This window comes from Enoplosus armatus, chromosome 19 (genome assembly GCF_043641665.1).
Source record: "Enoplosus armatus isolate fEnoArm2 chromosome 19, fEnoArm2.hap1, whole genome shotgun sequence".
In the NCBI taxonomy this organism is placed as follows: Eukaryota; Metazoa; Chordata; class Actinopteri; order Centrarchiformes; family Enoplosidae; genus Enoplosus; species Enoplosus armatus.
In genome coordinates this window covers 11081292-11102785 of record NC_092198.1, presented here as the reverse complement: position 1 = coordinate 11102785, position 21494 = coordinate 11081292, and the positions used below count along the sequence as shown (strand labels likewise).

Below are 21494 nucleotides of genomic sequence, written 5' to 3'. Positions count from 1 at the left end.
TACGTTCGTGTCCTAGTAAAACAGGGATAAAAAACACTAATTGTAAACAGCGTGTCAAGATTGCTCCACTCACAGATGTTACAAGTGAAACACATCAGGGCAAGACATTTACAATCATCTTAGCGGGAAAACACAAGTGTAACAATAATAACAGCTTCATTGGATTTAGGTGTGTCAGGTCAAGAGGTATGGCTTACTGGGACTCTTAAACAGAAACGAGCCACCTGTACTTTTTCTCAATTTCTTAAAAGTAGAAAATATCAGCTGTGAAAAAAACTCTGTTGTTTGTGCATAATTAAGTGATCAAAAGTGTGAGATTTTGGACTTTCAACCATAAAGCAATATACGTAGCATTAATATTAAGATATGTTACAGTCTAGTCACTTATGCAAAAGGCAATCCTTGTCTGCATTTCTGGCTATAATGCTTTGGTCTGAAGTGAATCTCTGTCATTGAATAATTTCATTATTCTTTATTCTAACGTTAGTTAGCTTCTTGAAAAGCTGCCCGTGAAGTAACACTACAGTACGGTTTCGTCAAACTGGCTTCTCTGATCACTCGGCCGTATTATCACTGTAATACACAGTAGCAGCTGTTTTGGTTTGTGCAAAGCAAAGCATGCTGGACCACAGTTCAACGCCCAAAATGGCGGCACGATTGAAAAGTTTTGCCTGTCTTATCCGAGTTTGTCTTCCTCACAGACTATTTCTTTAGTTATTTTAACAGCACCGAAGCACACACTTTTCATACTGGTGGCACGCCGGCATTTTCTCTAATGGTTGTGGAATAAGGCAAAAATCAGGATGGCGTTTTGCTATCAGCTCAAATTCGGGCATCACTTTACCAATGCTAGGCTAGGCTAAGCTAGGCTAGCAAGCTAACTACTGTCAGATGAGGGCTGGTTAAAAGCTTCGGTAGTTATGTCTTTTCCCACCTGGATCTCCACGCTGAACTGAATATGAAGAAGAGGATCTTCACGTAGAAATGGAGGATGATGTGAAAAAAGTGAAAAAGGTAAGTCGGCAATTGACATACTTTGTACTGCAAGTTGACTAGCTAGCTAAGGCAACTTACTAGCTAGTCAGACCTGGCGAGCTTAGCTGTTAACCGGCTAAGTTTAACCAAATATCAAGTAAATATCAGCGGACAGGGGCAAATCCCTCACGATAACTCACTGACATGTTTGTTCTATCAATCGGCGTTACTTTAAGTGCGCATAAACCGAATGGGCATTAAATAAAGGTAAACTAAGGCGCAACAGATTGACCCTAAAAGAGCGATCGAAGTGTTAAAGTGAAGTTTAAAACGTTATCGTTACTGTCTCGGTTCAGGATGTTTTTGTTTCTCATAGTTATATTAATATCTACTCCAACACATTTGTTCGCTCTGTAGTACATTTAAAACGTGTTCCGATATTGTCTGTGTTCGCTGTGGTAAATGTATTTTATAGGAAATCACCGGTCATTGTTGTTATGGCCATTAATGAGGTTAATGTATTATCCGTAGTGTGATGCTGATATACCACAGTGTCAGTATTCTCTAAAAGGTAGTGAAAGCACAACCAGGTTTCCCAGAGTAATAACCCAAGTTGTTATGTGTAGGCATGGGTCAGGCAAGATCTGTGTGCTCAACATCAGCTGTCAGAGGCAGCAGTTATCAGTGTCAGTCATGCTAAAGGGAATCAGCACTCCGGGTTATGCCAACTATCCAGCCCTCTCTCACACACAGTACATTACAGGCACTACCAAGTGATCCCGTTTGATATGGAGACATATCTTTATGTCCAGACACATAGCTGACATTTCTTTTTATCTTTTCTTCCTACTGTGTCTGAGAACAAACAGAGGAGATTCTGGTTCTTCTGGTTGGCACAGGAGGAAACTGAAGGGCAGGACCCACCAAATCCATGCAGGACATGACATTGACAAGCTCTCACAGCCCAATGAGAAGTGAAGTGTCTTGAGGTTAACATCTTTGCTATGATCGTGCTGGTCATTCTATCTCCCCCCCCCCCCCCCAGTGACAAAAACACTTATGTTACCTCCCAGCTAATTCCGCGTCCTCATGATGTGAACAGAAATGAAGTGATATCCTAGTGTTAAGAAGGTTTGTTGTGGCAAGGAAATGTTTTTGTCAGCAGTGTTAACTAACCCAAAGCCTGCTCTTCGTTTGATAAGCAGTAACTTTAAAACTTCCACTCAAAGTAACTTATCACTGAGAATAAATTGCCTAGTCGTGACCACAAAAAAGATAGATCCATAGTAAATATATTTAAATGCATATCTATCAGCATTGTAGCTTTTTGGAAAGTTGAATATCCTTTCTTGTTATGTTTTGACCTCCTTGATACTGGTGAGGGTGGATGATCTTTGCTTTTAGGGACCAGTGTCACCAGTACATACAGTTCTTGTTTGTGCCACTTGGTGGTGATAGTGAACAGCATTTGTCCCAGATGTATTTTAATATTCACTGTACAGAATTAGCCTACATTATTACACAGGCTCAAGTGAAAGCTCAGACCTCTTCATATGATAACATGCTAACTGATTTCTCTTTTATCAGAGCTTTCTACTTGTCAGGGGAAGCTCTGGGAACTTATGACATTTAGACAAAGTCTGGACACTGTCAGAATTTTACAGCTGTATTACCTTACAGTAACATAGCAGAATGAACGCTGTCTGTACTCACACATACACTGTATTAGCCTGCTTTCAGCCCAGCTGGAGTGGTGATGTTGTACAGACACTAACAAATCAACAATGAAGAAAAGTGCTGCAGCTGAGATCTGGAAAGATCTGGGAAAGATCATAGCATTTTACTTAAAAACTCAGTCATAGTTTTTAGGCGTATCGGAGACAAATAGGTCTTAGATTACAAGAGATTGGACTGTTCTTATACTGTGAGAACGTTTTGAGAGTCCACCTGCACTTGTTTTCACCCTGGCCATCACAGCACAAAGAAGCCATATCGTACCCACAATTGTGTTTCTCTTCTGAACTGACTTTCACCAAAAGAGGCACTTGTTGCTCTTAAGGCCCTTCACTGAGCTCAGTTACGGTAGCTGTTGTCTCACATTTCACAAGGAAAAGCCATAAAATGTTAATGCGCTTGTCTTTACGAGCTACGTACTGTTAAATAATGCACTGATACTACAGTAACGCTATAGTTTTCCTGTTGTGGATATTGTCAGCCAACATCATCTAGATGACGTTTACTCTTCTTGCTTGATTTTATGCTTGTAGAGCAAAGTTGTTACATTTACCTTTTCATAGAGTGGCCGAAAAAAGGAAATAAATCCTATAGAGCCACATCAGATTGTCTGCACCTTTCACCTTATTGAATCTGCAGTGTAAACAGCGTTGCAGATGCAACATCTGTGGTTAGCATAATAGAATAAACAAGGTCTTGTATTTCTGTGGTGTAGCATCAACATGTCTGGACCTTGAGTTGCAGAGTCCTGAGTGAGTGATGGAGGGCAGCAATCATCATGTCACAATAATATGAAGATGAGGAGTAAAAGTAATTATCACCTATTCGCCACACACTCTCTTTTGTCTGTCTTCAACATCTGATACAGTTTTCAAAACAACATGAGAAGTCATTAAGCGTTCTCAGTATTCAAAGCATGAATGCGCGTGTCATCACAGGAAGTTGTGGCTAGTCCTCTTCCTGTTCTTGTGCCTGAGTATAAAGACAGAGACACTTCCCTTCCTCTGTGACGGGGTCACACCCCTCACATACACACTCAGGCTGTGTTTGATCCTGTACGTCTGTCACTGGTTGGCAGCTGTCACTGTGTGTGTGTGAGTGTGTGTGTGTGTGCGTGTGTGTGTGTGTGTGAGTGGAGGCGACAGGTGACCAGTTAAGACAGTTAAGAGTGTGAGTATAGCAGCATCCGTGCCGTTGAATAGGCGACTCTTCTAGTGCGTGGGTTCATGGAGAACGAGGTAGGCTTTTTAAAATGCTGTGAATCAAGAGACATGCTTTGAAATGCTTTGTATTATGCATAGGCTTAATGCCAGAAAATTGGAAAATTGATCAAGCTCTTGAGCAGTGCTGCCGTGTTGACATTGATTGATACAAAAGCTAAAGAATTATATAATTTCATGGTTTTTTTACTGGCCATTTGCAATCAAAGCAATGAAGAGGTTTTGGAGAAAAGGAAACTGCTTGTTGATGTTTTGAGGTTAATGTTCATGATTTTCGATTCTCCATCATGTTTTACATTGACTTCAACTGCAAAACCACCCAGTATTTCAAAATGCAGTTTCCTTTTGCACATGCTATTGTTGACATTTGAGCAACAGTATTGGGTAACACGAAGGGCTGTCCATCTGCTGTATCTTACTCTGCAGCTACTAGCACAGTCAGGGGAAGCAGCAGAAAGTACAAGGCGTATAAGTACCACAGTCAACAGAAGTTTGATATAGTTCTTTTTGGAAGGACATTAAACTTGTAGCTGCAATTGCACTTGCTTTACCGTGTTGCCAGCCCTTTGCAATTAAACCCTATGTATGTTGTGGATATGAATAGTGCTGTAATTATTATAATATATATATATATAATAATATTCTGTTGCAAAGAAACATACTGTCAATGGATTACAATTCAGAGAGTCTGAAATGCTACATATCCACACAAATTGAGTCTCAGTTCTCACTGCATTTTTGAAGGCAGCTCAACAATCTTCTAATTTCTCTCCACCCTGTTCTCTTTGTCTTTTTTCACTAGCCTGGTATCGTGTCTCCGTTCAAGCGAGTCTTCCTGAAAGGAGAGAAGGGGAGAGACAAGAAGGCCCAGGAGAAAGCCACAGAACGCAGGGCCCTCCACACCTTCTCACTCTCTCAGCCTGACCACCGCATCGACCCTGACATCCTGCTCAATGACTACATTGAGAAGGAAGTCAAAGTGAGTGCGACTAGCAGAGATATAAAGTCCCTATCCATATATTAAAAATACTGTAGTACAATTGATTTAGGAGGCCATAATGATTTATTTGATATCTTTATTAAAGTGTGTGTGTTGTGCATGTTCTATCCTGTCCAGTACTTGGGGCAGCTGACATCAGTTCCAGGATACTTGAACCCATCGAGTCGCACAGAAGTGCTGCAGCTCATTGACACTGCAAGGGTAAGTAGTACATAACTGACATAAATAATATTCAATGAGATTCCTTAAATTGTTGAGTTCTGTTCATGCAAACATAAGAATACAGATGATAAAAGCTTTAATGCTTATACTTATTGGTGTTGAACTGGAATAATAAAGTTGTCAGATATGGTATTTATAATTTCTATCATAACGGGGATAATTACCCACCTTGTATACCTCTGTGATTCTCAGAAGTCCCATCAGTTGGCAGGCCAGCTGACATCAGAGCAGGATGCAGTGGTGAGCTTGTCGGCGTACAACATAAAGCTTGTATGGCGTGATGGAGAAGACATCATCCTGAGAGTGCCCATCCATGATATTGCTGCTGTTTCCTACATCAGGGACGACTCTTTGCACCTCGTGGTGATCAAAACAGGTAAAAAATTACATAAATAAAAGTTCCTGTAAATGTTAAGTTGTAGTCACTGTTGTCAGGTCCCTCTGGTTCTTTGTTTGGTAATGTTGTCATTGCACAAGGACAAATTAATTAGCAGGGAATAATAGGGATCTGATAATGTTCAATCCAATTTAAAACAAGCGTAAATGACATCTTTCATTACTAGCAATAATGTCAAATTATTTTGTAGCTTAAATAATGCGGCCCAATAATGAAGAAAAGTTTGGATTCATATATTTCAAAAAATATCCAAAGTAGTGTCTGCTAAGTTGGCAACAATTCAACATTTAAACAATCAAATATCACTGTGTGTGTTTGTCTCTGTTTTTCAGCCCAGGAGTCAGGAGGTTCTCCTTGTCCCAGCTCATGTCCTGATCTCAACAAGTCTCAGACCCTGAGCTCCTTGTCAGAGAGTGGAGCTGTGCTTGTGGAGGTCTGCTGTCTGCTTGTGCTGGCCGTTGATAATAAGGTATTATTTTGCATCCATCTACGTTTTGGACGCCTTTAAGTGTCAGAATGTAACCAGAATCAACTACAGAAATTAAAAAACACTGTTTTGTTGGTACAGCGAGGCAGACATTGACTTCTAGTTGCCAGCAATAACTTAGATTTTTGAAATCTAGGGTAATGAAACGACCCTAGCTAACCACAGTCTGAAGTCTGTTATGCGTGTTCCTACTGGTATAAAGACAGGACTGAATGTAAAGACCACAAATGGTAAATTACAGTGAAATGAGCAGAATTCAGCTCATCATGATGCACTTGTCAGTCTCACACAGGGATTAGTTTCTGCAGTGGAGTGCTTTGTTAATTGCTAATGTTTTTCTCCTTCAGGCAGCAGCAGAGGAGCTGTGTCTTTTGCTCAGCCAGGTGTTTCAGATCGTTTACACAGAATCAACCATCGACTTCTTGGACAGAGCCATTTTTGATGGAGCAACTACACCTACCAGACACCTTTCTCTATACAGCGGTAAGGAAAAAAACAAACTGAATGAGACTCATTTTATACATTATTGGTTTTATTTTTTTAACAAGCTTAACATATATGTTTTTGTAAAATTTGATTGGTGTAATATTGTGTAATACTGTTTTACTCTGGATATCTTTGGAGTTTTACCCTCTTCTCAAGCTACTAAAGTGCCAGATCTCAAGTCAGGTATGAACCTGTAAATATATACTTTTTTTGGCTATTATTTTGCAGATGACTCTTCAAGCAAAGTGGATGTTAAGGAGGCCTTTGAAGGGGAAGCCAGCACATTGTAAGTACAGCGTTGAGTCCTACCTCGACGATGGGTTTTCAAATTTCAGACACAGTGATGAAGACAGATTTTGACCCAAGGGGTGCATTCGTCTCTCAGTCCTTTCCAGGGCTCTATGGAGGCAGAAGAAAACTCTGCATCCCCTTCCACCCCAGCGTCCCCTCAGACGAAGACCGCAAGTGAAGGAGAGCTCAGCACCACTGCTGCAGAGCTGCTGCAGGACTACATGACCACAGTATGATGATTTCACCCTCTTTCTTTGTCCCGTTCTGTATTTGAGAATAAGGCATTTTTTCAAGTTGTATTAATATATTATTTTTTTCTTCTTCTAGCTGCGGACAAAACTGTCATCACAGGAGATCCAGCAGTTTGCCACCCTCCTCCATGAATACCGTAACGGTGCCTCCATCCATGAGTTCTGCATTAACCTGCGACAACTCTACGGGGACAGCAGGAAGTTCCTTCTACTTGGTATGACCATTCTGTTTCCCCATAAGTTAAGATACATTGACATTACACATTACTTGTGTAGCTAGACAATTTCTCATCAACCTCAACAAGGACTTAAAGCACAACATTTGTTTAGAAAAGGAGATCAACAGTAGGCTATTATATACAGTTATATTTAGAACATGTGTTTGTAAGTAGCCAAAATTTGTTTGTGAAACCAGGCGTTGTCAAAGTCACTGGACTCAACTCAAAAGTCTATTAGATCCATGTTTTGATTTCCAGACCTCTGAGCGTTTCGGGCCGTGTGAGATTAGTTTTGTGTGAATCAACTGAAAACTGGTTTAATGAAAACGTGTTAGTAGAAGAGCACAACAAGCTGTGTACAAATTGTATTTATGGTAGCATGATATTTTGGCTTCATTTTTGTACAGTGGGAGGAAGTGGAGACACTTTGTCCATCTTTATATACAGTCTATGGTCTCTCCATGTCAGGAAGTGCTTGCTAACCGAGTAGCTGTTGCCACTGGAAATGCTTTTCACTGCATAAGCTTTGTTTTCTGTCCAATATGTTGAACTTGTCTAATGTTTGGTCATAGTTACACCGGTGCCACTTTCATTGTTCATTCACACTCGGATGTATTAATTAACACTAAGTAGCTGCTCCCAAACTGGATTGATTGTGCTGATGTGGTCAGTTGTGATTGGATGCTGGGGAATAGTGAAGCACACAGTCGACAGCAGTGTCACAGTTGTGCTTGGTGGTTATGCCAGTATAGCCACACCTCCACAGTTTGGGACCCACTTTCGTCTCCTTATTAAAATGGGAGACATTATAAAAACCAATATGTGAGTAAAACTACCGTCTGCACTGCTGTCTCCTCAATAATGTAAATCTACCTGCGTGTTATATCAGAATAAGTTTAACACAATCATATTTGTCTGTGACTATATGCAATATAATGTGCCCCTGCAGGCCTACGACCCTTCATACCAGAGAAGGACAGCCAGCACTTTGAGAATTTCCTCGAGACCATTGGCGTGAAGGACGGCCGAGGCATCATTACAGACAGCTTTGGTCGTTACCGGCGCACCGCCAGCTCCGCCTCTGATTCCACCACCAATGGCAACGGAGCAGCCGGAGGAAGCGCCGCCTCAGACGAGGGCCAGGAGGCCTCTGAGGGAGACGAGTGGGACCGCATGATCACCGATATCAGTAATGACATCGAGGCTCTCGGCTGCAGTATGGACCAGGAGGGAGTGACGCCCTGACGTGGTGAATAAAGGGAGCTGAGGACACGGAATGGCAGCCAATCCTCAACTGAGCAGTAGGCATGAGCTGAACGGATCAGATGAAGGTGGTCCTTAGCACTGACCTAAGATTTGGTTAATTGTATTTTCCTCTAATTGTCAAGAGGAAGTTCCATAGTCCCTACGCACTCAAGGAAAACCTCAACCTATTATCACAAAAACATGAAGTCAACAAATGCACTTATGCAGACCCTGTAGATGACGTGCAGTCAGCTGGCTATTTTTGCATTTCAGAGGGATTCATAGCCTCTGATGTATTTTTAAAGTTTCTTTGATTTTTTTGTACTCATTTATTGGCAGTATCTGCCATGGCTGTCAGCAATGTAGCGAGTCTTTGAAAATAGTCAGTCTGTTTTGAATACCCTTAAAGACTCTGGAGAATCCATCAGAGGACAGTGGACATGTTTTAGAAGGTTAAGACTGAGGCTGTAATGGTGTGTGCTTTTGTATTACTATAGGTCAATCCGCTCTATCCGCCAGGAGAACTTTCTTCATTTATTTCACATTTGTTTGTTGCTGTGAGAGTGTGACATTTTTCTATATATAATTTTGTTTTTCAATAAGATTTGTGTACCACTTTGTTTTACACTATCATTTGTTTATCAGTGTTTACTCATTTATATAATTTTGCCTTTATTCAAACTGACCAAGGAAATGCTGTAAAAACAAAAATTCTCATTCAATGTAAGCGATTGAGTGGGGACTGTCTTTGACAAAGCCAGTTAGGTTATGGCTGATATAAAATTGTATTTTTTTTGTTTCCTCTGCAGGTCATCTAGTTATGTCTTGTGACATTGCATTTATCTGTCATTGTGCCTTTACACTGCAGTACTGCTGCCAACTGTCTGTCACACACGGACAGGTAATTATGAACTGTAACTACAGTCGTTGAGCAAATCATGGTTATTAAATAACAGCTACTTTATACTGATTGTCTGTTTTTTGTTGTAAAATGACAAGCATTGTGACGTATTTTGAAAAACAACATGGTTATTATTCTTTACACCTGTCTGCTGCATTATCAGCAGTTTGAAGTGAGACTAACCTCTTCATTTAATTTGACTTTCATACACTGAAACTGACAAGTTGTGTCAGTTTTCTAATCTGATTCTGATCCTCTCTGACTGATCATCTGCTTGGGTGCACCTAAGCTGCTGTGGAACTTCAGCCCGAGTTTCATCAAAGCAATCACGCTGGATGCTGCCCTCAAAGTTAGGGATTAGTTTTGTGAGTCTGAGGGACGAGAAGTTGGCAGTAGAGTTCGAGTCGAGCACATTCCACTCTGTAAAGCCACTCACCAGGTTTTTAAACCATTTCCTTCACAGTTCTACTTTTATATGATTTTCCTCAGTAAGTTTGAAAGTACAAAACCAACTGGAATCAAGAGGTGTTCGTCCATTGTCTGGGTTGTCTCATGGTTGTTGTGGGAATGAAGCAGAGGTATAGGAGTGCATGCACGGACTGGAACCCTACACCTGGGTTCACATAGCCTCTTTGGCTTGAGATGCTGTCTGCCTTGAACAAAAGGATGAGATAATCAAGGAGCCTATGATCTCACTGAGCAAATACAGATTCTTTCTCATCACATGTGCAAACTATTCTTGGTTAGTTGTACCCGTTTGCAACAATGTTGCTTCATTGTTTTGGTACAGGAGGAGAGTAAATTATTGTTTCTGACATGGTCTCGGCTTTCTCACTGTATGTGGCAGAATCCTAATTGGCCTCCTGTAAACTCTCATCTTAATCCAGTTTTAGTCACAACAGAATGACTCACTGCAGTGCCTCATTTGAAGCAAGTCATCATTAAATAGATCAGTTAGTTTAATTAAGTAATTCAAAGATCCCATGCTGTTTTACAAAGAGTTTGACAATTATCTTAACAACAATGACCGGAGCCCCTGCCGTGCTAGATTAGATGCTTGAAGCAAAACATTTTACTTACATTTACATTTACAAATCCAAATAATATATAGCTTCACATTTATAAAAAACAGTAACCTGTGATTCACTTAAGACCCTGTTGCTAGCCAAATCCAAAATGAAAAGGAATCTGCAAGCATGGGGCTTTTTCCTCAAATTAATATTCCACATAGAAAGCTGTGGTTTAAAAGCAATTTTTAGCTCCTTGACATGTTTAATGTGTGTCCAGGAACAGGTCCAAGTGTTCCCCTGACCTTATAAATCTATTTTCTAAGAACCAACACAGTCAGAATCAGTGTGTCGACACTCCAGGGGTTTAATTGTGTGGTCAAGCTTAAAGCCTCATGAGTTAGCTACGTGTCTTGTTTCGCCAACAAAAACAGTCTGATTCAGCTCTCATTTCCACACCACTGAAAATTAAGAGTGTCATAAATGTTTTCCAGTAAATCATTGATAGAGCGGTCAAAGTTCCAGCTTTGCAAAGAGTCACAAATGAGGAAATAGGAATTTTTGTCATGACATCATCTAGGTCAGCATCCAAAAAGGAGCCAAAATAAGGAATAACCAATCACTTAAAATACTGCAGTTTGTCTATTTATTGTGTTCATCTCTGGGCTGTGGTGTTCTGGCCTTCAAACGCCTCATCCTTACTGTAAATCATTGCTGTGATGGGATGCACCGAGACACTCCTACACAAAGGCTCGGCATGAGATGCAGTCTGGGATGCTCGCCAGTCTCACCCTGCGGTTCACCTTGGTGAGGTTTCTGTCAGCCATTCATGCTCCATGTTTGCAGCTCAGTCACGGTGAGAACTGCGTCTCTGCGGTGTTACATCTGTTATGTTCCTGGAACAGGATGGCAGCTACATTCCCAGTCAAGAACATCGGGGAAAAAAAGCTCTTGGTAGACAAAAGGTGAAGATAGCAATTAACTGACTGCATCCTTCTTTACACTGGAGGAAAGTCTTCACATACAATAATTTCCCTTAAGCTCATATTGTAGTTTGTTTGTCCAAACCAACCAAAAGCAACTGCATATTTAAACTCTCAGCACGATGCCTAATTTTTGCATCAGGACTGTGGCTTTTGATACAGTGTCTGGTCTTCATGCTTCAGCTGCAGAGACAGTGCCTGATTTTATGCCTGTCAAGTCATTTTGTCATGCACATGAGATGGTTTAGGCATGAAATTAATAAAATGGAAAATTCCAGGGAACTACACAAAACTGGAATCTAAACAAGCATAAAGTACTTTTTGTTTTTAATTTTCTCTGGAACAAACTGCTTGTTACACAGCATTTATTTCATTGTAATAGCTTAAAAAGTCTTATGGTACAACAGAAAGAAAGAAATGAAACCATCTTGATCACCAGCAGCTTGTTAGAAAAAGTATGCGATAGCCCCTTTGGCAGCCTTTCAGTCAAAAGGAGTTGTGGCTTTCAGCTGCGATAAGCTCACATAAAGCTGGAGCTCATGCATGAAAATCTCAGGCTCAGCAAAGTCATTCATGACATGCCACTTCAGGCCCTCCAGATGGAGAGGGACACAGGGTTCAGCGAGCGGGACACACTGACTCTCACATGCAAAACCATCTTCACACATACCCAAAACTGTGGGAGCCCGGGCTGTTTACACATTATTTATGCAAGTTGTTGTGCCGGGTGCACAGATGACAGCAATTAGCAGAGCAAAAGAATTAAGACAGACATGACTGAGAAGCTCATTTGAAGAAAGGAGGTGAGATACCCACTTGTTTGTTTTCTGGCTGAGCGTTTGATGAGAACATCGATAACATCTCTCACATCTGCCTGTTAAATATGAAGCAACAGCCCGCAGCTGGTTAGCTTAGCTTAGCTTAGCTTAAGGAAAAGACAGGAAACAGAGGGAAACAGCTAGTCTGGCTTAGTTGGAAAGTAAAGAATCAATCTACCAGTACCTCTAACGCTGACTAATTACAGAACAATTTATATGGGCTGTTTAATCTGTACAAAAACAAATGTAAAAATGTGCCATTTATGGGGGATTATGTGCCGGACTGTTTCGTCAAACATAACCTCAAGCAAAACGGCAAATTGATGTTTTTACACTTTTTGTATGGATTAAACAAACCAACTACTGTATAAGGTGTTAATTAGAGATGCTGGTATTCAAATGAGCATAGTTTGGAAAATGTCAAAATATCACAAGAAATCCTAAAACGGTAGTTGTTTTTTAGAGCAGGTAAGACACTGGGGACATAGCAGGACATTCCATTAAGATATTGTGTTAAAAGCCCCCAGCTTAAGAGCAACTTTAGGTGTTTAATTAGTCCACAGTGACGTACAGTGCGTCTAAGTGCAAAAAGATTGCAGGTTCAGTGTATCTAAGCTACTTTATTTTTTATAATCCTTCCATGGTTCAGTGAGCACTTTCATACACAGTGTACTGATGAAAGACTCCCTGCTTATCCTGTGTTTGAGTGACAAGTCTTACCTCAAGGGAACATAAGAGGCCACAGGTGACATTTTGTTGCGATGACAGCAAATCAAAGGGTGAAAAAGTAACACATCCAACTTCTTGATGGATTATTTATTTCGGGTACATTTGTGAAAACATACTAGCGCTAACAATGACCCTTTTAGGGTACCATACTTTACCAAACCAGTTTTAAGGCATGTTCCTGTCAATTATTAGGCTTAGTAACACAAGATCAAGGTGTTTTCTTGCCAGGTGGTTTTGTGCCTCACTGTTCAGGGGACACAGCAAACTTAGACAATACAAAAGTATTGTGTTGGTACAAAAAGCAAAACATAATGTTGGAACAGTCTGAGCAGTAGTAGTCACCAATGTTAAACCTCATTTCAGTGGTAATCTGCTCTATTGGTACCATTGGCACCGTTGTGGCTAACAAATTAGACGTCTTGTGTGTGAGAGCATTAAAGCTGTGCTTTTGTGCAGGTTGTATTATTGTATATCTGGGCCACAAGGAGGGGCATCTCAAACCCTGAAACTCCTTTTTGCTGTTGCATGGTCTGCGCATTGGGACTATACTTCACTCAAATTTCATATGCTCACATTTCAAATGCAAACCCCCACGACCCAAAAGAAAAGGAGTAAGGAAAGGTTACCTCCAATGACATATCCCATCATTACTGCCGACATAACAGAAGGCTCACATCAAGATCCACATAATCATGTCATTCCGTACACAGGGATGTAGATGAGCTATAATTCAATATTTATCCATGAAACTAAACCATGCTTTTGTTTCAAACAAACAATCTCATCTCAAATGGTTACTTTCAGGCTGGAACTCAACAATTAGAGCATGAAAAGGGCAAAGCTCTAACATCCTTACGTATAAGAAGCAAACTTCTGCAAAAGACTTGAAACCAACTAGTGCAATTTGACAATCATTATAAAGAATTCATCATACTCTACAAAAAAGCATTGCTGGCTAAATTGATACTTCTATGCGCTAAAATCAAATATGCATTGGGTATAGTATAGTGTGCTATTTGTATACAATATTAAGGCATCTTTTTAAAAACAAGAAACATTCAGATTAAAAGACACATCTTGACTGTCACTGAAAGCATCATACAGAGATCTGTATGCAGTAAAAATACATTTAAATATTTAATCTGTGCTTGATGAATCTTGGCTTGTAGATAGAAACCACAAAAGCCCCAGCAAACAACCAAAGTATATGGAAATATATCGGGTAACTGGTAACAATATAACTGATTAGTGGACAGGAATAAGCTTGAGATGGCTTTACTTTAGTTTTAAAAAAGTATTCTGTTTCAAGTCATGATGGCCTAAAGGTCTAAAATCTGCTGCGGTTGTAAGACAGATTGGTTTCTGTATTTAGCTGCCATGTATAGTTAAGTGGCAAAAACACTACATATGTACCTACTACACTCAAATTATTCTTTCTAAATAATATACATTACCTAAATCTCTCTCTTGATTATAGGGACTGTAAAACAGGATTTACATCTAGGTTCATCCTCACAACATTGTGGTCAAGCCCTAAATGCACAAAGGATTTCACCACTGTCTAACATCTGGCCACGGCTGGCACGTTGCACTGGAGCAAAGATTTTCTGCCTGAAGTGCGATCACTGCCACTAGCAGAGCGAGAAACGGCGAGAGTTAATGTTCATCTTGGTGACGCCGATGAGTCTCAGCGGGGCCGAGAGGCCGAGCCCCGGGGTGACTGGACATTCGCACAGCAGGTCGGACAGCTCGTCCCGCTCCTCAAGGCCAAAGGTGGCGTCGTTGAGCATCCGGCGATGCAGGTGGCACGTCTGCTCTATCTTCAGCTTGTTAATGTCGCTCCGGAGCCGCATGAGCTGCCTCGCCAGCTGCTGGTCCTGCAAGCGCATGTCTGTCTGATGGAGAGAGACAGAAAACAGTCTGCTGATTAACTTATTAATCTCTTAATCAACTAGAATTTTCCCTGGATGGAGTTGCTCAGTTGTGGTTGTTTTTCAGGGGGTGTTATTTATTAATTAGTGCAGACAGTGTCAGGCTAGTTGTTACCCCCCCCCCCGTTTCCAGTCTTTCTGCTAAGATAAGCTAATAATTTCCTGGCTGTGGCTCTATATTTACATGAGAGTGGAATCAATTTCTCATCTAACCCTCTGCAGGAAAGCGAATAAGTGTACTTCCTAAACCTATTCTAAAAACAACAATGTAGTTCACATGATCTAGATTCACTGGAGGTCCATGCATTCAGTCCTTATTGTGTAACAAAATCTAAAAAGAAAACTCACAGTGGGACATCCACACACAAGTTTCTCATCATAAGCTCTCTCAGTTTGATCTCTTTGGTGCCCACTGTCTCTGTGCAAACGTCTGTGCAATGATCATAATCACCCCTCTTGTCCACTGTCTTTGTGCAAAATGTTTGTGAGCATGATTCTGCCTCGGACAGTGCCTCTTTGCGTGCTCAGTCCAAGCCACCCATGAACTGTGGGTGAATGTGTGGAGTAATTGAGCAGAGTAAAAATGATTATGCTGGAAGAAACTGCGCGTAACAAATGTCTGATGCTGTTGCCTGAGTCCAAATCAATCTCACTCACTCATGTCAATGGGATTCCTCTGGTCAGTAATTGGACATTTGTGTCCATTGTTAAATTCTAATTAGCCAAGTAGCAGGAAGTTATTTTCTATTCTGGCCATTAACTGCAAAATTAAAAATCCCTTCAAATTAATAATTGTGAATGAAAGTGTGTATTTGAATCTTGAGTATCCAATATACTGTATGTGTTAGCGCTAAGTGCCTAAACAAGATCTTTGTAATGGGCCATCCACTGGCTGCAAATACTAAACAAAATAAGATATTATAAACTTAAAGCAAACTGCTCCATATTTCAACAATAGATGATACATTTGTACATTGTAAAGAATTTAAGTCATGTCTCACCAGTTCTCTCCTCAGCCAACTGAGAGCTTCATCAATGTTCCCAAATCCCTTCAGTACACCTGATGGCAACTTGCACTGAATCACATCAGAGTTCACCACAGTCTCTTTGGGTGTGACTGCTTTCCCTTCAGGCTCCACTTGGATGGGGCATTTTCCAGTTCCTGACTCTCTGGAGCTTTCTGCCTCGAGCCTGGCTTTCCACTCCAGGTAGGAAGGTCTCCTGGTCTCCAGTCTTAATTTCTCTGTCAAGGCCTTCAGGTTCATGAGATGGTCATCTGTGGGCAGATCCACGTCTTCCCCACATTCGGCTTCCTCCTGGACACAAGCCCCATCTACCATAATCTGAGGAGCTGAGGGTGCGTCCATCATTAATATACTAAATACAAAAATCTCCTTAAAAAATGTGTCAAAATAAAAACAGATAAAGGTATCTGTTCTTCATTGGTGGCCTCTTTCGTTGTTACAAATAAAAATAGTTGTAGGATTTTGTCCTTCCTACGTCCAATCTTCAAAAGATCCTTAAGATCTCCATTGGTGTTTTGGAGGCAGAGTATCTTAAGAACTGCAGAGGAGAGAAGAAGCAAGTCATGAAACATTTGCTGACTATGCCACTGGCAACCACTTTCAAATGACAAGAGGCAAAACTAACGCGACATCTGACAAAAAGGCTACCTCAACTTTGGCATGACAGGCTCAGTTGTATGACTGGATAGAATATATTAATATGACAGGTGTAATTAAAGTTTGTGCACGCTGTCCTTCGAAGTGTAAACTGATTTCGATTGAGCATTTGGCTTCTCATATATGAAATAATAAAGGACCAGCACACTGAGGGAACCCACCTCCAGGATTTTCATTTAACAGGAACAAATTGTTTCCATGGCAATGACACAGGCACTGTAAATGAATCAGCAATTTTCCACCTCCTGTCCTCAGGGCTTATTGCCTTGAAGTGACAGACAACTGGCAGTTGGGTTGGCTGATAGTCTGGCTCTTTTACAGCAACCCTTCTATTTATAGCTAAAAACATACAGTATGTGACAAAAATACACATTTCCAAAATTACTTTAACGGATTCTGAACATTGCAGGCATATTTAAGTACTCCTCATTTTGTCTCCCAGGCAGAAATTAACAGCAATAAGAGTCGACAGCCCTGGCTGGCTCTGTGAGGCATAGCAGTGCTTTGAGCTAAATGCTAACATCAGCATGCTAACATGCTCACAATGACAATGCTAACCCCTGGTCGGGTCACCATCTTAATTTAGTGTGTTAGCATGCTAAAGTACAGCTGAGGCTGATGGGAATCATTAGTCTTGCAGGTATTTGTTCATGAACCAAAGTATTGGACAAACTGAAGTTGTGACCTAATGGTGGCGCTAGATGGAAAGTTAGAGGAACCAGTGTCGTCCCGAGGAGGAGTTTAAACCATGTCACCATCATCGTGGTGCAAGCCCTATAGAGGAATATTCAGGAGAATACTAAAATTAGTAGGATTCTTGCTCTGGGGACCATTAATGTCTGTAAAATATGTAAAGGCAATCCATCCAATAGTTGCTGAGATATTTCGGTCTGGACCAAAGTGGTGGGCTGACCTACAGACTAACATGGCTAAAGAGTTATATCACATAACATTTTTAAAGGAACCAGTATTTTTATCATGCTATACATCCATACACCCATAGATTTACACCACAACATATGGCATCCAAATCCAAATCTCACTACTTTTTAATCCGCCCAGTTTAGGAATACTGGGGTGAGTATCGAGGCCCACAGGAAAGATTAACTCTAATAGCATCACAAACTAAATCTTTAACGCAGCCTCTTAAATGATATAGCAAACACACACTCATAAAGCAGACTTTCTGCCCTGGGTCCTCTTACAAAGTCTTCAAGCACTCAATAAGTGGTTAGTGCTCAGTTATTCCATAATGGGCACAGCAGACCAGCAATGAAGTCATTGCCCTTGTATCTAATGATAGGCTTGGCTGTTTAGCAAGGTAAAATAGACCTCTGACTGTGCAGAGTAGCTGACCTATGAATGCCCACGAAAGGATCCTCTCCTTATTCTCTAAAGGAGTCAGTCTCTGGAGACCACATTGTTAAAGGAGACCAATGAAGGAGGAGGAAAATCCATGTCACATGCAGTTCGTAAAGACCCTGTATGTACAATAAGGAATACAAATACGAACTGCAGAGGCAAGAGGTTTCGAAACATAGAGGAAAAAGTGTGGGTACGCAATTATTATATAACGAGCTGTGACCACAATTATAAGGAAATAAAGGGTTTAAAGTTATAATATCAAAAACCCCAAGCCAGCCTCTTGTTGGCTGCCTGATCATTTAAGAGGCACTTTTGGTAAACCCAGCCACTTTTGAATAGACCAGCAGGAAATCTGTATCTTAAAGAAGCCAAAATTTACATCCTGAATATCAAATGCAGCCTGGGGAAAATACAAACACGGACAAATCTTGGAGGGAGAAAAAAAGACCATTTATCCCCATTATCCAAATGCCCCAACTGCCATCTAAATCACCAAGCATCAGCCATACATTCCTCTGGTTTTAAGGCAGCAGAATTTGATTGCTCAGCAACATCCAGTTGCAGTGTTGCCACACCAATAACATTTATTTTGTGGTGTTGGACTATAAGATGCCAAAACTTGGTCTGGCTTAAGAAGTCTGGCTCTCCTATCTGGAACATGCAAGCATGTCTACATAATAAACATGACTGCAGAGTAAAGGCTTTAGTGTGTATCTCTCATATCTATAACATAACACACCTCTGAGTCATTTCCATTCAGAGGTGTTGAATTTCAGACTTGAGGGCTGATTATGCAGTGATATACAGTACAGTGCATGAGAATATGAGCATTATCTATAGAAATCATCAGCAGAATCAAGTTTAAGAGTGGCCTCATACAATTGCTCTTCATAAAGGTAAACACTTAATTACTGTGGCATATTGGATTCCTTTATTATGGCAACAGAAACGTAATAAAGCAGCCTGAGGTTCAAAATAAGCAGCATTAACAGCCTAAACCAATCACAACACTGGATATCAGTATCAACAGGTGTTCTTCCCTGTTCTCTTAAGTGCAGAAGGATGATGAATTTGTATAAAAGGCACATTTGGAGAGGCTACGATACTTTCTAAAAAAGATCTAACATATTCTATAACAGCTTCTACGTAAATATCATTGTGACCATCAAGCATGACTCCTTCTGTCTTTAATCGAATCACATCACCTAAAGTTAAACAGACCATATACTATAATACAACCTGAAATTGTATGTGCCTGCATAGCTATGTGTGATGGGTTGTAGTCACACACACACACACACACACACACAATAAACTATCATGTCAACATTATATAAGTAAGAAAAACATGTTTCTCTCCTTAATAACTTTATTTGTGAAAAAACGTCAACACAAAACATAGCTATTGTAACGAGAGTAAAACAACTTAATACCTTATTTCCTTCTTTAGATTTCACTTTACCTTATTTTAGTCTTAGCCTAGCTCATAAAAGGGGTGGGGTGGGGTGGGGGGTCGGAATGTCAAGCTGTGGTCAAGTTTACTCATTTCATACTTTTTTCTCATTTTGTTCATGCAGCCCAGTTAGTTTCTCAGCATAAAGGCAACATCATGTATTTCTCATTGGTCTCTCCAGGTTTACAGCCTAGCATCACTACACCACATTAAGGCTAAAGTTTAACTTAACGGATAAACCGGGAGATACTGCGTCCACATCTTCTCCACGTGAGCAGACATTCATTTTAACCTCCGCTTGCCTTTCTGACACCGCGCTGCAAGGTGAGACGCTGCCGGCATCCTGCTGTAATTCAAACTGCGTGTGGCTCGTTTACCTTGTAAGAATCCCCCTGCTGCGGTCCAGCATGAAGTCAGCCAGCCAGAGTCCAAGCAGCCGCATCAGTGAAGACCATCACGAGCCCTCTCTCTCTCTGATATCATCCCTCTAACAGCTCCACGGTCCACTTGTTTTTGAGCAGAGAGCTACCGGAGGAGGGGCGGGAAGGTTGCGTCAGGTTCTGGTTGCTTGGAGACGTCCCAGGAATCCCTATCAGACTTCCCGCCGCATGAATATTAATGAAAGTGCGTCACAGACTGATAACTTAGCAACAGCTTCACTCTTACTATTATTTATTTTCAGTCCACAAAATACCACAAATAAACTTTTTTTTAAACAATACAATTTGACAATAAGTACAAAATGTGAAAAATTTGAATACAGACTCATTAACATCAAAGTTTTCATTGGTGGTTACACATTTCATCCATTACGAAAGTTACTACAATAAATTCTGCCAGAATAAGTTCAAAGAGCTCTTCAAAAATGGACATATCTTGTAGTATCCACGTTGCAGTTTGTATATTGATGCAGAGTGGTAATGTAAGTGTAAGAAGTGATTTTTCATCATAGAATATAAGTCTATAAGAAGTCAACATAAATAAATATAGATAAAAATAGAGCATTTTGTCTATTCACTTCAATATAGCTTGTAATTTCTACAGCCACTGGTTTGTTTTACTGCTGCTGCCATCTCATGAGACACGCTATCATCCCTGCAGGGGAATATTGATATTTGAATATAGATACTATGTGAATTTCTAGTAACTTTGTGTATCAGCCCTCCAACAACCAGTATCTTCAAATTCAAGTTAGTCAAATAGTAACCATTTCTGTCTGCTAAAACACAACATAGGCTAGATTGATTTCATTTCACACACAACTACACTAGCTTTCAGTGTGCTTACATTGATTATCTAGCATAATTTGGGGGGCATTAACATGTTTAATACATTTTCCTTGTAATAGGACATCAGTATCAATATAATATTGGTGGTTAAAAACCTGCAGAAAAATTGCCATTTTTATGAAGTTTTATAATAAAAGTTTTACAAATAACCCGTTTTATAATTGTCAAACATTCAGCAAGCAGTGTAAACATGCTGTGATTGTCATATTGCTTAGTGGTACATTCTTTTGGCATGGACTCTAAAATAACATTACGGTGCCCAAACTTTGTCTGAATACAGATCCCAAACCAATCAATAATAACAGAAACCCCAAACTATTATTAGTGAAACATATGGCAAAGCACTAAAATGTGAAATGCAAAGAAATGTGATTTGTAGCCAAACTCTATTTCATAGAGCCACAGTCTACACTATACTTATACAGTAAGTTCAACTAGCATTAAACCAGATCAAAAGGGTCCCATATTACCAGTTTCAGCAACACTGTGAAAACTATCTTTGTCATCCATGTGTCTACACGTGCATCTGAATGCTTAAAGATCACATCAATTACAAATATTCTACATGATGAAACATTAAAGACAGTAACACAAGATAAAGACTTAGCATTTATATAGTCATATATTATTCATAGATTATTTGCAGAAACTTTCACCTCTATGTTTGCTTCTCTTGATAATGTTGACATTTGTATTGGGAAATCAAGTGTGACTTGAATTTATAGAACATGTTCATCACTCAGTCTCTTATATTTTGTGACTGGCAGATGTGACTGCCCGCTATGAGACTGACTCAAATCTAAATTCATT

General features: G+C 40.3%; 2 protein-coding genes across 4 annotated transcripts; one reads left to right on the top strand and one right to left on the bottom strand.

The window, feature by feature from the left end:
- The first annotated feature begins 896 nt into the window (after positions 1 to 896).
- Positions 897 to 8703, top strand: ccm2 (CCM2 scaffold protein). 3 transcript variants are annotated; one of them, XM_070925948.1, is made up of 10 exons: positions 897 to 1014; positions 4732 to 4908; positions 5047 to 5130; positions 5344 to 5527; positions 5881 to 6017; positions 6383 to 6518; positions 6750 to 6807; positions 6907 to 7042; positions 7140 to 7278; positions 8231 to 8703. In XM_070925948.1, the coding sequence occupies exons 1-10, from the start codon at positions 985 to 987 to the stop codon at positions 8524 to 8526; spliced, it is 1377 nt and encodes a 458-aa protein (XP_070782049.1). In that variant the 5' UTR covers positions 897 to 984; the 3' UTR covers positions 8527 to 8703. The 3 variants fall into 3 exon arrangements, with proteins under 3 accessions (XP_070782049.1, XP_070782051.1, XP_070782050.1); XM_070925949.1 differs by lacking the exon at positions 4732 to 4908 and having other exon boundaries at positions 985 to 1014; XM_070925950.1 differs by lacking the exons at positions 5881 to 6017; positions 6383 to 6518.
- Positions 8704 to 14595: 5892 nt separating this feature from the next.
- Positions 14596 to 16265, bottom strand: fam167ab (family with sequence similarity 167 member Ab). The gene is made up of 2 exons (XM_070926240.1): positions 15897 to 16265; positions 14596 to 14859 (listed from the first exon to the last, which is right to left on the bottom strand). The coding sequence occupies exons 1-2, from the start codon at positions 16263 to 16265 to the stop codon at positions 14596 to 14598; spliced, it is 633 nt and encodes a 210-aa protein (XP_070782341.1).
- Between the last annotated feature and the right edge of the window lie 5229 nt (positions 16266 to 21494).

Coding starts and splice junctions, on each gene's coding strand:
- ccm2 (XM_070925948.1), top strand. CDS start 985: ATGGAGGATGATGTGAAAAAAGTGAAAAAG. Junction 6,018..6,382: donor TGCTGGCCGTTGATAATAAG/GTATTATTTTGC, acceptor TTTCTCCTTCAG/GCAGCAGCAGAGGAGCTGTG. Junction 6,519..6,749: donor ACACCTTTCTCTATACAGCG/GTAAGGAAAAAA, acceptor ATTATTTTGCAG/ATGACTCTTCAAGCAAAGTG.
- fam167ab (XM_070926240.1), bottom strand. CDS start 16,265: ATGATGGACGCACCCTCAGCTCCTCAGATTATGGTAGATGGGGCTTGT. Junction 14,860..15,896: donor GTTGGCTGAGGAGAGAACTG/GTGAGACATGAC, acceptor TCTCTCCATCAG/ACAGACATGCGCTTGCAGGA.